The sequence below is a fragment of the Tachyglossus aculeatus genome, chromosome 1 (assembly GCF_015852505.1).
Source record: "Tachyglossus aculeatus isolate mTacAcu1 chromosome 1, mTacAcu1.pri, whole genome shotgun sequence".
Taxonomy (NCBI): Eukaryota; Metazoa; Chordata; class Mammalia; order Monotremata; family Tachyglossidae; genus Tachyglossus; species Tachyglossus aculeatus.
This window is the reverse complement of record NC_052066.1, coordinates 81,992,755-82,009,211: the sequence shown is the minus strand read 5'-3', so window position 1 is coordinate 82,009,211 and position 16,457 is coordinate 81,992,755. Positions and strand designations below refer to the sequence as shown.

General features: G+C 45.6%; 1 protein-coding gene across 1 annotated transcript; it reads right to left on the bottom strand.

Moving 5' to 3' along the window:
• Window positions 1-364: 364 nt before the first annotated feature.
• On the bottom strand, window positions 365-14,647 carry LOC119926921 (G-protein coupled receptor 35-like). The gene is given in 7 exon segments (XM_038745399.1): window positions 365-427; window positions 429-461; window positions 464-1,366; window positions 3,073-3,483; window positions 10,525-10,606; window positions 12,901-12,963; window positions 14,529-14,647. Coding segments are annotated over 7 exon segments (1,674 nt in total).
• Window positions 14,648-16,457: the final 1,810 nt, after the last annotated feature.

Genomic DNA, 16,457 nt, shown 5'->3' with positions numbered 1-16,457 from the left:
GATTTGTTTGCCAGTTTGAATGATACTCAGTATGCCTGCCAAATGGAAAACAACCCAGAGCCTTCCTATCCTTAATTCTAAGGGAAAACTCTCCTTTAATTCTGCCAAATCATGAGAAAAAAATCAGAGATTGATTGGTAATCATCCTCTCGGCCCCTTCATCCAGTAGGGCAGATACATTTACAAGCATTCACTTCATAGTACTCATCACAAAGGTGTAAAGGAAGGTAGAGATCAAGGCAAAAGTGGAAATGCCAAAAGAGAAAACTCGACTATTAGCAGCAGTGCTTTATCCCTGATGGTTATATCCTCATTGAGCATATGAGTTCAGCCAAGCCATGCCTCTATATAGTCTAGGTTTTTCCTAGCAAGTGGCAACCAGATTCTGTGACTGTCTCCCAGGCACATCTATTTCTGTCTCCATCAGGTGAAGGTTGGTGCAATTTGTGCCTTGGTTTTTGTTTCCCCTGCTCCGTAAGAATTTGGGAATGGCCGTGGCAGAAGCCTCCTGAAATTCCTTGGCAACAAAGTAATAGCCAACTGCATCAAAGCAACAGTTGGAATTTGCAATGCGTGAAGCCACCCTTATAAATGCTATAACACCTTCCTGAAAGGGACAAGAGGAGTCTACTGAATCTACAACAAGCTTAAGGAGCAATGCAACATGCAGCGGGAGGAAACAGATGATAAATACAATGAGGTTGGCCAAAACTATCACAAGAGTTTTCTGGATTGCTGTTTCTTCACAGGTAGCCATCTTCTTTTTCTTGATAAGGCTGATGATTACTTGTATTGAACAAAAACTCAGGATTACCAGTGGGATGAAAAACCCCAGCAAGGAAAATAATGTTGATGTAAAATCCCTTGTGGTTTTTTTTCCAAAACAAAAGTTTTCCCCTGTTATTGCAGATACAGATACAGAACTAATTACAATGATCCAAAGGATTCCACAGATGAGAACTGCCTTTTTTGGAGATCTCCAGCTTTTGGATTTCAAGGGATACTTGATTGCAATATAGCGATCAGCTGCAATCACTGTGATCGTACATATGCTCATGTGAGTGTTTATTAGGTATATGGTCTGACTGATTTTGCAGAAACCAGTACCATCATTTTCCTGGTGTAAGGTGGAGAGGATAAATGGAAGACTTACAAGAAGGCTACAGTCTGCCACAACCAAATTAATCATGTACACTCTTGTTCCAGTCCACTTTTTCATCTTGCAGCAGAAGACCCACAAGGCAAGACTATTGAATATGAGTCCTAGAAAAAAAATTGTGCCCATGGAAACGAATGTGGCAGTCTTAGTTGAATTTGTCCTCTCCAAGTTGCAGTTCATTGAGTAATTCACAGTAGTGGAGTTTTCCTGTATAAAAGAATAGTTACAATGAGGAATGAGAAAAAATTTGTCAGGGGTATTTACTGAGTGCTTAGTAAGTGCAAATTACTGTATTTAGCACTTAGGAGAGCAAAATGCAATAGAGTGTTAGACATGATCCTTGTCCTCAAGGAGCTTATTGTCTATTGGGAGAGACAGAGGCTAAAATAAATTAGATGGGAGAACAACAGAATAAATAATAATAATAATATAATAGTATTTACTAAGCACTTACTATGTGCCAAGCACTGTTCTAAGCACTGGGGTAGATACAAGGTTACCATATTGTCCCACATGGGGCTCACAGTCTTAATCTCCATTTTACAAATGAGGTAACTGAGGCATGGAGAAGTGAAGTGACTTGCCCAAAGTCACACAGCTGACAAGTGGTAGAGCCGGGATTAGAACCCGCAACCTCTGACTCCCAAGCCCATACTCTTTCCACTGAGCCATGCTGCTTCTAAGGAAGTGTGCATAAGTGCTGTGAGGATGGGGTTGGGGTGAGTATCGTAGCGTATGGGGTACAGACCTAAGTGCATAAACACTGGAGAAGGAAGGGAAAACAGGGTAAGGAAATGGGAGGTTAATGAGGGGTTCTCTGTATTACCTATGCCCCTGGCTGTGTACCCTTTAAGCACTTTACTACTCACTCCAGTCCCACAGCACTTAGGTACACATCTTTATTATCTACCATTTCTCTTGTCTATAATTTATTTCAATGTCTATTTCCGCATGAAGATCCTAGGCTCCCTGTGGGCCGGGATGATGTCTACCAACTCCATGGTATTATGCTTTCCCAAGAGTCCTCAATGAACTGACTGTTTGATTGAATGATATGACTGTAGTAGGGTTTTGCAGGTGGGGAGCGATCCTTTTGTCTTCTGACCTACGTTACACTGGGCAGAAAGTGTCCATAAGCATTGCCACTTCTTTTTTCAGATCAGTTTCCAAATTCTTCTTTCATATTCACTCTGTGTTCCTATTACCAAGGCTTTGGTCAACTCTGGCCAACTCCCCTCTGGTCCCCTCCAGTCATCTTATTTGCACTGAATTCACAGCCTCTAGGAACCCAGCCCTGAGACTCAATCTTTCACATGGAATTCAGATGGTTTATGCTACTCATTGCCTCTCCTGGAGTGGTACACGGAAGCTTAGCCCCTTGCTAATCTATGACTACCACAGTAAATAAGAACTTTTGGGAAACCTAAATAATAATAATAGTAATAATGACATTTGTTAAGCTCTTACTATGACCAAAACACTGTTCTAAGCTCTGCTGGGGGGGATACAGAGTGATCAGGTTGTTCCACGCAGGGCTCAGTCTTAATCCCCATTTGACAGATGAGGTAAATGAGGCTCAGAGAAGTTAAGTAACTTACCCAAGGTCACGCAGCAGACATGTGGCAGAGCCAGGATTAGAACCCATGACCTCTGACTCTCAAGCTGAGGCTCTTTCCACTGAGCCATGCTGCTTCTTATCTATGTTGGTTCCCTAGTTAAAACCCTGCTTTATGAGCAGCTTTCTTCTGTCAGGTTTCTAAGGGTAGGATTGGTTTGGTGGGCAAACCTTTTGGTTGAGTGTTTGCCACCATTTAATTGGTGGGAAAATCTGCCAGGTGAGTGCTCTGTGTCTTTGAAATGGGAGGTGGAGGTGTGAGCAATTTGAAAGTGTTGGGGTAGTATCTACCCCTTACAGCTGTGGTGGCACAGTTTCTGGGGAGCCTAGGAGATCCTTCTATGGCAAAAATAGAAACCGTGGGGATGGGGTCAAGGATAAGTTTGAATGCAACCGGGGGCTGGGGGGGTGTCTGAGCCATGTCTTGTTCACTGATGTTTGTCCCAGACTGGAGCCTGGCTCTGTCTCCAGTCTTGCAGGTGTAGGAAAGGGGAGAGGAATGGGTCCAGAGTTCGGTGGGGAGGGGCCCTATGGAGGAGCAGAGAAGTGAGTCTTCCAGGAAATGCTGAACACTAGATTGCCTGCCCCTCAAATGGCAGTGATAGCAGTCCCACTCTGCCTCTTCCCCTTTCTCTGGCCTCTCTCTACTAGCAGTGCCAAAACCGAGACAGTGCACTTCAGAAAAGGTACTGTCATTTTGATAACTCAGCTTGAAGATAGTGATATTTGAGGAATTCTCCAAACCAGAGATTCACTGTCCCTAAAGTCACATTGGCTTTGTGGCACTTCCAAGAATAATCTCTAGCGTATCAGACTTTTTCAGTGGCTTCTGACTGCTCCACAGATCTGATCTAAAATTGGCTCAGCGCTCTTTTTCATGGGTGCTCTGGGACTCTTAGGCTGTGTTGACCCTAGCCAGCTGTTCTATTTTTTTCAATTTTGGGGGATTCACCCAGCTCTTGACACTTGCACCGCTCGGTCTGAACCGCCCCCCTCACCCAGCTTTACACCCTACTCCTCTTCCTTTCTTCATTCAAATGGTGTTTCTATTTGTGGCTGGTAGTTGTAGCTCCTACTGAGTAGCTCTGATAGAGCATGTGGAAACCAGGAGTCCAAGGAATCTGGGCTCTTGGGCTGCCCTGGGTTACCCCAAAGCTGGATCCCAGACTCAGATGACAACCACTTGAGGCCGTGTATTGTTGGACAAGGGCATCACCGAAGTAGGTTAACAGAAGTCCTACTTCAGAGGGATTACCCACTCTCACTCCTCTCTAATCTCCATTGTAGCTGAAACGGATCCACTAGTTCAAGAAGTGACAATTTGGGGCATGGCTATAAATACACCCTCCAATCAATCAATCAATCAATGGCATTTATTGAGCATTTATTGCATGTAGAGCACTGTATTAAGCACTGGGGGAGTACAAACCAATAGACTTGGTAGGCATGATTTTTGCTCTAAGGAGCTTATAGTCTAGTTGGGGAGACAGGCAGTAACATAAATCGCAGATAGGGCAAGCAGCAGACTATAAGAATGTTTATAGAAGTTCTGTGGGGCCAGAGGTGGAATGAGTATCAACAGGCTTAAGTGGGACAGACCCAACAACACAGGCAACACAGAGGGGAAGGAGAATAGTTGGGGAACTGAGGGAGTAGTTACGGGAGACATTCTGAGAGGAGATAAAATTTAAGTAAGGCTTTGAAGTTGGCAAGAGTGGTGGTCTATCAGAAATGTTGGGGGTTCCAGGCCAGAGGGAGGACATTATTGAGATAGATGAGGATGAGGTGCAGTGAGCAGGTTGGGGCTGGAGGAGCAGAGAGTGCAGGCTTGTTTGTAGTGACAGATTAGTAAAATAAGTTAGGAAGGGAAGAGCTGATTGAGAGAGGAGAGCTGATTTGAATTCCTGGTCCAGAAAGGTCAGTCTAGACTCGGCAGTGTGTGTCACTGGTCCCTGTTGTCCACTGCTGCTTACCCCTGCCACCTGGCTCGAGTGGCAGCCATTTTAGGAAACACTGACTGCCAAGCCCTCCATCCTCGGCAGAGCAGCTTGGACCAGGCAGCAGCGGCACTGTAAACAGCTCAGCTCTGTCCTGAGAGTTGGGAATGGAGGGGGACATTGGTGGTTGGACACAGATAACATGGCAGAATAACCCCACCTCCCATCTCTCCCCCATCCCTCTTTTTCTCCTTTGCTCCCTCCTTTTCCCACTTGCTCTCTCATTCCCCTTTCCCCATCTCCTTCTTTCCCCTATCATTTTCCCTTTACCCTTATCTATTATCCCTTTTCTCTTCCTCCTTAGTTCTCTCTTTTCTTTCTCGCTTCTGTTTTCTTCCGCTTCCTGAGACACTTAGGCCATTACTGTCTCAGCCCCAGCAGACCTGCCAACTCAAACAGGCAGCAGGATGCAGGGCAGAGCTGATTCAGGAATGTTATGCTCCTCCACCCCTGTAACTGCCTCCTTCACCCAGACCTATTCTCTTTGCATTCCTCCGATCTCTCCCCTCTGTGCTCCCCTAATCTTACCCTCCCACTCACTCCTCCTCACCTGGCTCTCTCTTCTCTGAGCTTCCCCGGAATCCCCCGTCTATATTCAACTAGTCAATCGATGGCATGTATCTATCACTCACTTTATACGGAGCACTGTACTAAGTGCTTGAGAGAGTACAATACCATGATAGACATGAACCCTGCTCTCAAGGAACTTACAGTCTAAAGGGGAAGACAGACAAAATTAACTACAGATAAAGGAAGCAAGGTGATATATATATACATATCTCAATGTATATTTATATATATACATATTGATATATATATACATATTGATATATAATGTATAATGTATTGAGATAGATAGATATATATATATATATATATACATATATATATATATATATATATATATCTCAATGCAAAGGAGGTTGGAGAGGGGTGAGTACCTAATCAATCGTATTTCTTCAGCGCTTACTACGTGCAGAGCACTGTACTAAGCGCTTGGGAAGTACAAATTGGCAACATATAGAGACAGTCCCTACCCAACAGTGCGCTCACAGTCTAAAAGGGGGAGACAGAGATCAAAACCAAACATACTAACAAAATAAAATAAATAGAATAGATATGTACAAGTAAAATCAATCAATAAATAAATAGAGTAATAAATATGTACAAACATATATACATATATACAGGTGCTGTGGGGAAGGGAAGGAGGTAAGATGGGGGGATGGAGAGGGGGACGAGGGGGAGAGGAAGGAAGGGGCTCAGTCTGGGAAGGCCTCTTGGAGGAGGTGAGCTCTCAGCAGGGCCTTGGAGGGAGGAAGAGAGCTGGCTTGGCAGATGGGCAGAGGGAGGGCATTCCAGGCCCGGGGGATGACGTGGGCCGGGGGTCGATGGCGGGACAGGCGAGAACGAGGTACGGTGAGGAGATGAGCAGCAGAGGAGCGGAGGGTGCGGGGTGGGCTGTAGAAGGAGAAAAGGGAGGTGAGGTAGGAGGGGGCGAGGTGATGGAGAGCCTTGAAGCCCAGGGTGAGGAGTTTCTGCCTGATGCGCAGATTGATTGGTAGCCACTGGAGATTTTTGAGGAGGGGAGTAACATGCCCAGAGCGTTTCTGGACAAAGACAATCCGGGCAGCAGCATGAAGTATGGATTGAAGTGGAGAGAGACATGAGGATGGGAGATCAGAGAGAAGGCTGATACAGTAGTCCAGACGGGATAGGATGAGAGCTTGAACGAGCAGGGTAGCGGTTTGGATGGAGAGGAAAGGGCAGAGCTTGGCAATGTTGCGGAGCTGAGACCGGCAGGTTTTGGTGACGGCTTGGATGTGAGGGGTGAATGAGAGAGCGAAGTCGAGGATGACACCAAGGTTGCGGGCTTGTGAGACGGGAAGGTTGGTAGTGCCGTCAACAGAGATGGGAAAGTCAGGGAGAGGGCAGGGTTTGGGAGGGAAGACAAGGAGTTCAGTCTTCGACATGTTGAGTTTTAGGTGGCGGGCAGACATCCAGATGGAGATGTCCTGAAGTAAGTGCATAGTGGGTGATTCTAAGTTTACCAGTGAGTCGGAAGGGAGAGAAAATTGGGTGGAGGGTCGAGAGGTTAGTCGGGGAAGGATTCTTGGAGAAGATCAGCTCATCATGGGCAGGGAACGTGTTTACCAACTGTCTTATTGTTATATTGTTCTATTCCAAGTGCTTAGTAAGTGTTCCTCATGCAAAAAGAGCTCAAAAATATGATGGACTGAATAATTAATATAATTTGAGTAGGGCTTTGGAGGTGGGGGAGAACGCTGATCTGTTGGATATGTATGGTGGTGTAGAAGGGGGTTTCAAGCAGGAGTAAGGGTATGAGCAAGGAGTCTGGGGCAGGTGAGGCTACAGTGAGGGACAATGAGCAGGTTGGTATTAGAGAAGCGAATTAGATGAGTGAGAAAAGTCAAGAGGGAAACAGCTATTTGAGTGCCTTAAAGCTGATGCTGAGAGGTGCAAGAGATGGATGGGCAACCATCCAGGAATTAGAACCCAGGCATCCTGATTTCCTGACCAAGCTCTTACCGTTATGACATGCTGCCTGGATCTGTGCATTTTTGTGTCTCTCCATTGCTGTGTCTTATGTGACCATGTCTAAGTGCTATCTATTCAGAGTATCCCAGTTTGAGATGTCTGTATCCTGAGTATTATTTGTGACTGTCCAGGTCTGCACATGTATCTGTAATTCTGAATCTGTGCATGTCTGTGTCTGTCAATCCATCAATCGATCAATGCTATTTATTGAGCACTTACTACGTCTTCCAAGTTCTGAGTGGCCTGTGCCTCTTCATGTCTGAATACATCTGTTGGGGGGGGGTGGGGGGCGGTGAGGGGTGTGTGTGTGTGTGTGTGTGTGTGTGTGTGTGTGTGTGTGTGTGTGTGTGTGTGTGAGAATGAGTGTCAGCGTCTTTCCACTCCTTTGTGTCTGTGCCTATATCTGTCATAATAATGTGAAATGGGGGACTTTTGCTACTTTATGTCTAAACTTTAAAAGAACCATGACTGATACTATAAACCACATATTTTTCAGTGATAAATTGCTATGTAGATATTGCGGAGAAAGAAAATTATATTCAAATCTTGGTCATGGTTAAGTGAATAATGAGGTTAGGAGACCTGGTTTTGAGAACAATGACATTTCAAGACCATAAAGTCTGCATAATTGAGTTGAAAAATCACGGAACAGAACAATGCCCAGTATTTCTGCAATAATAAATGGATGTCCACTGGGCATTAAGCAATAGGAATATTGCTTTCCATTTTGCTAAAGAAAACACTGTGATTCAGTCCTGAATCATGAAAGATTACTGCTCTCAACTCTATCTACTCTTTCTAGTCAGCTGGACCCACTCGCTCCCCTTTCCATTCACCGCTCTCATACCACTAACCCACAGCCCTGGATCACTGCCACTGTCCGCCTCCTTCGCTCTTATGCTCGAGCTGCCGAACACTACTGGCGAAAGTCTAAACACCATGCCAACCTCGTTCACTTGAAGTTTATCCTTTCCTGCCTTAACTCAGCCCTCTCCTCTGCCAGACAAAACTATTTCTCCTCCCTTATTGACACCCATGCCCATCATCTCCGCCAGCTCTTCCGTACATTCAACTCCCTTCTCAGGCCCCCGGTTCCTCCCCCTCCTCCTTCCCTCACCCCCAACAATCTGGCCTCCTACTTCATTAACAAAATTAAATCCATCAGGTCTGACCTCCCCAAAGTCACTCCCCCACCTTCCCCAACCCCCTGGCTCTCAACACTCTCTGCTACTCTCCCATCCTTCCCAGCAGTATCCTCAGAGGAGCTCTCCTCCCTCCTCTCAAGTGCTACTCCGGCCACCTGTGCTTCTGACCCCATTCCCTTTCATCTCATGAAATCTCTCGCTCCATCCCTTCTCCACTCCTTAACTTCCATCTTCAACCGCTCACTCTCCACTGGTTCCTTCCCCTCTGCCTTCAAACATGCCCATGTCTCTCCCATCCTAAAAAAACCCTCTCTTGACCCCACCTCACCTTCTCGTTATTGCCCCATATCCCTCCTACTATTCCTTTCCAAACTCCTTGAACAAGTTGTCTACACGCGCTGCCTCGATTTCCTCAAAAACTACTCTCTCCTTGACCCCCTGCAGTCTGGCTTCTGTCCCCTACATTCCACGGAAACTGCCCTCTCAAAGGTCACCAATGACCTCCTGCTTGCCAAATCCAACGGCTCATACTCTATCCTAATCCTCCTAGAACTCTCAGCAGCATTCGACACTGTGGACCACCCCCTTCTCCTCAACATGCCATCTGACCTTGGCTTCACAGACTCCGTCCTCTCCTGGTTCTCCTCTTATCACTCCGGTTGTTCATTCTCTGTCTCTTTTGCAGGCTCCTCCTCCCCCTCCCATCCCCTTACTGTGGGGGTTCCTCAAGGTTCGGTTCTCGGTCCCCTTCTGTTCTCCATCTACACTCACTCCCTTGGTGACCTCATTTGCTCCCACGGCTTCAACTATCATCTCTGTGCTGATGACACCCAAATTTACATCTCTGTCCCTGCTCTCTCCCCCTCTCTCCAGGCTCGCATCTCCTTCTGCCTTCAGGACATCTCCATTTGGGTGTCTGCCCGCAACCTAAAACTCAACATGTCCAAGACTGAATTGCTTGTCTTCCCTCCCAAACCCTGCCCTCTCCCTGACTTTCCCATCACTGTTGACGGCACTACCATCCTTCCCGTCTCACAAGCCCACAACCTTGGTGTCATCCTCGACTCCGCTCTCTCATTCACCCCTCATATCCAAGCTGTCACCAAAACCTGCCGGTCTCAGATCCACAACATTGCCAAGATCCGCCCTTTCCTCTCCATCCAAACTGCTGCCCTGCTCGTTCAAGCTCTCATCCTATCCCATCTGGACTACTGCACCAGCCTTCTCTCTGATCTCCCATCCTCGTGTCTCTCCCCACTTCAATCCATACTTCATGCTGCTGCCCAGATTGTCTTTGTCCAGAAATGCTCTGGGCACGTTACTCCCCTCCTCAAAAATCTCCAGTGGCTACCAATCAATCTGTGCATCAGGCAGAAACTCCTCACCCTGGGCTTCAAGGCTGTCCATAACCTCGCCCCCTCCTACCTCACCTCCCTTCTCTCCTTCTACAGCCCACCCCGCACCCTCCGCTCCTCTGCCGCTAATCTCCTCACCCTGCCTCGTTCTCGCTTGTCCCGCCATCGACCCCCGGCCCAAGTCATCCCCCGGGCCTGGAATGCCCTCCCTCTGCCCATCCGCCAAGCTAGCTCTCTTCCTCCCTTCAAGGCCCTACTGAGAGCTCACCTCCTCCAGGAGGCCTTCCCAGACTGAGCCCCTTCCTTCCTCTCCCCCTCGTCCCCCTCTGTATCCCCCTCATCTTACCTCCTTCCCTTCCCCACAGCACCTGTATATATGTATATATGTTTGTACATATTTATTACTCTATTTATTTATTTATTTATTTATTTATTTTACTTGTACATATCTATTCTATTTATTTTATTTTGTTAGTATGTTTGGTTTTGTTCTCTATCTCCCCCTTTTAGACTGTGAGCCTACTGTTGGGTAAGGACTGTCTCTATATGTTGCCAACTTGTACTTCCCAAGCACTTAGTACAGTGCTCTGCACACAGTAAGTGCTCAATAAATACGATTGATTGATTGATTGATTGATTGAAAGAGATTTCCAGAAAGGAGGAAAGACAGAGGGAAAGCAGAAGGGACCCAAACCCGTGTGCGATGTGAGGTGCGGAAGACCAGGGCGTTGGATGAAATGGACCGGAACTGGATCTGGGGCTGATGACTACTGTTCCTAATCAGAACAAAAACATCCCAGAATGAGCTTCTGCATTCCTTTCAGGTTTCCTGACCTTCTCTCATCCGCAGAAAAGGCCCCTCCTTTCAGAGAAGATAAGATTAAGTAAGCAAAAAGCACACAGCATGTAAGTGCTAGCATTGTAATTACCTGTTGTATCGCCATGGATGGGACAATTCTTTGAGAGAGAAATTCCTTGAGGAACCAGCTGCAGGACCAGTCTCTAGGCAGGCTTTATGTCCACTGACACAACCCCAGCTAGATGCAGCCACTAATATCCCTGCTGGGCCCCACCCTAAACAAATGCTTTTCTGAAAGGCCAAAATGTTTTCATCACCTCTTTACCACAGTGATGACAAGATAGGAAGTGGCTGCTATCTGATGTTTCTCTGGCTCTCTCTTCTGGCTCAGCTCTAATTTATCAAGCCAAAAATTGTCCCTGCATTTTTTAAAATAATAATGATGGCATTTGTTAAGCGCTTACCACGTGCAAAGCACTGTTCTAAGCGCTGGGGGGGATACAAAGTGATCAGGTTGTCCCATGGGGGGCTCACAGTCAATTCCCATTTTACCGATGAGGTAACTGAGGTACAGAGAAGTTAAGTGACCTGCCCAAAGTCACACAGTTGACAAGTGGCAGAGCTGGGATTAGAACCCATGACCTCTGACTCCCAAGCCTGTACTCTTTTCACTGAGCCAAGCTGCTTTGATGGTATTTGTTAAGCTCTGGGCACTGTTTTAAGTGCCGGGGAAGTCAGATTGGACACAGTTCATGTCCTACATGGGGCTCATAGTCTTAATCCCCATTTTTTACAGATGAGGGAACAGAGGCACAGAGAAGCTAAGCTTGCCTAAGGTTGCACAGGAGACACATGGCAGGGCTGGGATTAGAAGCCAGGTCTTCTGACTCCGCAGCCTATGCTCTATTCACTAGGTCATGCTTCATCCTCCTCCTGAAGGCAGTGGTGTCCTGCAGTTCCCTTTCACAAGTGCCTCTGCAATGTCTACTCAGGCTTCCGGGGAAGTGAGAGTAGTTTTAGCTCTGTGGCTGGGCCTCTCCGCACTGTGCCATTTCCCTTGCTCCAGTTCACATCCTCTTTGCAGTCCCAGCTGCTGCTCTGAAAGCTGAGCCTCCTCTCAGGAGAACGGGGTTACTGTGTCAACCCTGTGAATCATAGACCAGGCTCCAGGCTAGTTTTCATCTAGACAGTGTTTCTGGGTAGCCCGAAGCAGAATTCATTCCATGATGCCTTTCTGATTTCCTTGGACAACATCTAAATTTGGGTCAGCTTTGAGTTGGGAGAAGGCAGTCAGTCTGAGCACGGATTATTCATTGTTCCCTGCTCTTTCTATGGCCCCTGGGGAAGCTGGCTTGTAAATGAAGTCTGGCGATTTCACTTTCAGTTTAAGCTGGAAAGTACAAGCAGCGCATGTACTCGGTTTCTTTGATACCCAACCATCCGCCACAATTAGCAAACACCATTAGAGGTATCAACTTAAAAGATAAATATCTTCCGTGAGAAGAGCAAACAGATAGATAGTGACTGTCTGCAAACTGCACTTCACTTCCTGCTCATAGAACCTTCTAATCTACTTCCCAGCCCAGGATCTACTCACCAGAAGCAATCCAGAAGTTGCATTTTTGTGAACCCAGTTTCCATCTAATAAATAACATAGTAACAATAATAATTACGGTGGAATTTGTTAAATGGAGAAGCAGCATGGCTCAGTGGAAATAGCATGGGCTTGGGAGCCATAGGTCATGGGTTCTAATGTCGACTCTGCCACTTATCAGCTGTGTGACTTTGGGCAAGTCACTTAATTTCTTTGTGCCTCAGTTACCTATCTGTAAAATGGGGATTAAGACTGTGAGCTCCCCATTGGACAACCTGATCACCTTGTATCCTCCCCAGCGCTTAGAACAGTGCTTCACACATAGTAAGCACTAAACAAATGCAATCATCATCATCAACATATCAAGCACTGTACTAGGTGCTGGGGCAGATACAAGATAATCAGGACTAGCAGTCCCTCTCTCATGTGGGGCTTACTGTCTAAGTAGAAGGAAGAACAGATATTGAATCTCCTTTGTACAGATGAGGAAAACTGAAGCACAGGTAAGTTAAGTGACTTACCCAGGGTCACACAAGAGGCAAGTGTCTGAGCAGGGATTTTAGCAATAATGATAATATTAATAATGATAATGATGATAACCAAGAAGAGAACCCAGTTCCTTTTACTCACAGGCATGTGCTCTTTCCATAAGATCAAGCCAATTCCCAAAATCTAACCAAAAGGTGTAAGTTTCTGGGAGGTCTTTAAGCATGTAGTCAACTGACATTATGAAGACATAACTGTGATACAATTTTTCACTCCAGTTTATCTTTGTCAGCTAGGTTTATTTGTCTCCTGCTCACTGAGGAAACAACTGTCTATTCCCATTCTAAATGGAGTCCAAATTAGCCTATTGCACATCAACTGGTCTGTGGGTTGGAAATAATAAACTCCAATCTAGGGGATAAGGATGAATTATAATAAATAATAAGTAAATGCCAAGAGGAATTGAGGAAAACGTGTTTCCCAACTCCTCAAGAAACTCCAGTGGCTGCACATTCACGTTTGCACCAGAGAAAAACTCCTCACCCTTGGTTTTAAAGAACTCAATCATCTTGCCCCCTCCTACCTCACCTTGCTACAAAACCTCCTACTACAGCCCAGACCACACACTTTGCTCCTTTAATGCTAACTTTCTCACTGTACCTTAAACACGTCTATCTAGCCACTGACCCCTCACCCACATCCTCCCTCTAGAACACTCTCCCTCCTAAATTCTCACAGACAATTACTCTCTCCCCTGTTCAAAGCCTTACTGAAGTCACATCTCTTCCAAAAGGCCTTTCCTAAATCCCCCTTTCCTCTTCTCCCACTCTCTTCCACTTCACCTCAACTTGCCCCCTTTATTCATTCCCCCTCACAACCCCACAGCACTTATGCACATATCTGTAACTCATTTAGTATTTAAATCAATGCCTGTCTCCCACTCAAGACTTAAGTTTGTTGTGGGCAGAGAATGTGACTGTTTTATTGTTGTATTGTACTCAACCAGGTGCTTAGTACAGTGCTCTGTACACAGTAAGCGCTCAGTGAGTACAATCAAATGAATGAATGGAAACAACATTTGTTTTCCACTGAAGGAAAGCTGTGTTAGAGCTCTGAAATCTGAGAAGAAAGAGTTAAGACAAATGCTTGAAGGGCTGGGGGCAGTATTAGAAAAGGAAGAAAAATAACTGGGAGTTGAATGTGTGAGGCGTGAATGGCAAAAACAGAAAGAGAATATATTTTCAATACTTTGAGGAGTTAAAAGTGAAACATTTTTATGTAATGATAATAAGTAGTGGTATTTGCTAAGAACTTACTATGTCCAAACACTGTATTAAGTACTAAGGTAGATACAAGATAATCAGATTGTACATCCTCCTTATCCTGCATGGAGCCCACAGTTCTAGAGAGAGGGAGATCAGCTATTTAATCCCTATTTTACAAATGAAGAAGCTGAAGCACAGAGAAGGTAAGTGACTGCCCCAAGATCACGCAGTGGGAAAATGGCAGAGGTAGGATTAGAACCCAGTTTCCCTCACTTCCAGGCCCAGGCTCTTTCCACTAGACCAGGCTGAAAGCAAAACTCACAATCATCCCATGAATAATGCAATCAGTGAGCAACAAGTTAAATGGACAAAAATCACCAGTGGGAATAGATTCATCATGCAGATGACTGAAGAATAATGACTAGGGTGTATGCTGGAGCACGGAGTTTGGGAGAAATGAGAGAGAAGGTGTGACCTCAGCCTCAGCAGTAACCAGCTTATCCCCACAGTTCAATTGAAGGGGCAGCCTTTCTGTTTCAGGTGCCAGTGGTCACCGTGATCTTGTAGATGTCTGTGGATGGGGCAGTATCTCCAACTCATACTCGAAGTTTAGTTTCTGGAGGCTACTGAAATCGCTGGCTACCTCAATATATAAAAGGACATTTTCATTCATTCGGTAGTATTTATTGAGTGCTTACCATGTGCAGAACACTTTACTAAGCACTTGGGAGCATACAGTGCAACAATAAACAGACAGATTCCCTGCCCACAACGAGCTTAGAGTCTAGAGGCAGGGAGACGGACAACAACACAAACAAATAAATTACAGATATATATATCTATATCTATACATAGATATATAGATATACATATATTCATTCATTCAGTTGTATTTATTGAGTGCTTATTGTGTGCAGAGCACTGTACTAAGCACTTGGGAAAGTACAGTATAGCAACAGAGACAATTCCTGCTGCTAATCTCCTCACCGTGCCTTGTTCTCGCCTGTCCCACCATCGACCCCCGGCCCACGTCATCCCCCGGGCCTGGAATGCCCTCCCTCTGCCCATCTGCCAAGCTAGCTCTCTTTCTCCCTTCAAGGCCTTACTGAGAGCTCACCTCCTCCAGGAGGCCTTCCCAGACTGAGCCCCCTCCTTCCTCTCCCCCTCGTCCCCCTCTCCATCCCCCCGATCTTACCTCCTTCCCTTCCCCACAGCACCTGTATATATGTATATATGTTTGTACATATTTATTACTCTATTTATTTATTTTACTTGTACCTATCTATTCTATTTATTTTATTTTGTTAGTATGTTTGGTTTTGTTCTCTGTCTCCCCCTTCTAGACTGTGAGCCCACTGTTGGGTAGGGACTGTCTCTATATGTTGCCAGCTTGTACTTCCCAAGCGCTTAGTACAGTGCTCTGCACACAGTAAGTGCTCAATAAATACAATTGATTGATTCTACAAGGGGATCACAATCTTAATCCCCATTTTACAGATAAGGTAACAGGCACAGAGAAGTTAAGTGATTTGTCCAAGGTCACACAGCAGACATGTGGTGGAATGGGGATTGGAAACCGGGTCCTTCTGGCTCCCAAGCACTTGCTCTATGCACTAGGCCATGCTGATTCGCTTAATACAGTGCTCTGCACACAGTAAGCGCTCAATAAATACGATTGAATGAATGAAGGATTCTCAGTTTTTACGGTTCTCATTTAGCTCCACCAAAGCAGGGACTTGATAGAGTTTCTCTACTTCCTTCACCTACTTACACAGTTGCAGAAGTACAGAAGGTTTTCCAATTTTTGCTTTATTCTTTCTCTTTTGGAGATTCCTGGTGTTGAGATCCCATCTGCCTAGCAACCTCATTCAATCAATCAATTGTATTTATTGACAGCTAACTGTGTGCAGAGCACTGAACGAAGTGCTTGGGAGAGTACAGCACAACAATAAGACAGACACATTCCCAGCCTACAGCGAGCTTAGAGTCTAGATAGAGGAGACATGAATGTAAATAAATAAATTCTGACAAGTACATAAGTGCTGGGGGGCTGGGAGGCAGGTGGTGAATAAAGGGTTCAAGTCAGGGCAATGCAGCAGGAAGCAGTGTGGCTTAGTGGAAAGAGCACAGGCTTGGGAGTCAGAGGACGTGAGTTCTAATCCCTGTTCCGCCTCTTCTCTGCTCTGTGACCTTGGGCAAGCCACTTAAGTTCTCTGTGCCTCAGTTACCTCATCTGTAAAATAGGGATTAAGACTGTGAGCCCCACGTGGGACAACCTGATCTGCCCCAGTGCTTAGGACAGTGCTTGGCACATGGTAAGTGCTTTACAAATACCATAATTATTATTATTATTATCTACTTCTTGCCAAATCAAATGTCCTCTACTCCATCCTAGTCGTCTTTAACCTCTCAGCTGCCTTCAACACTGTTGATCACCTCCTTCTCATTCATTCATTCAATCTTATTTATTGAGTGCTTACTGT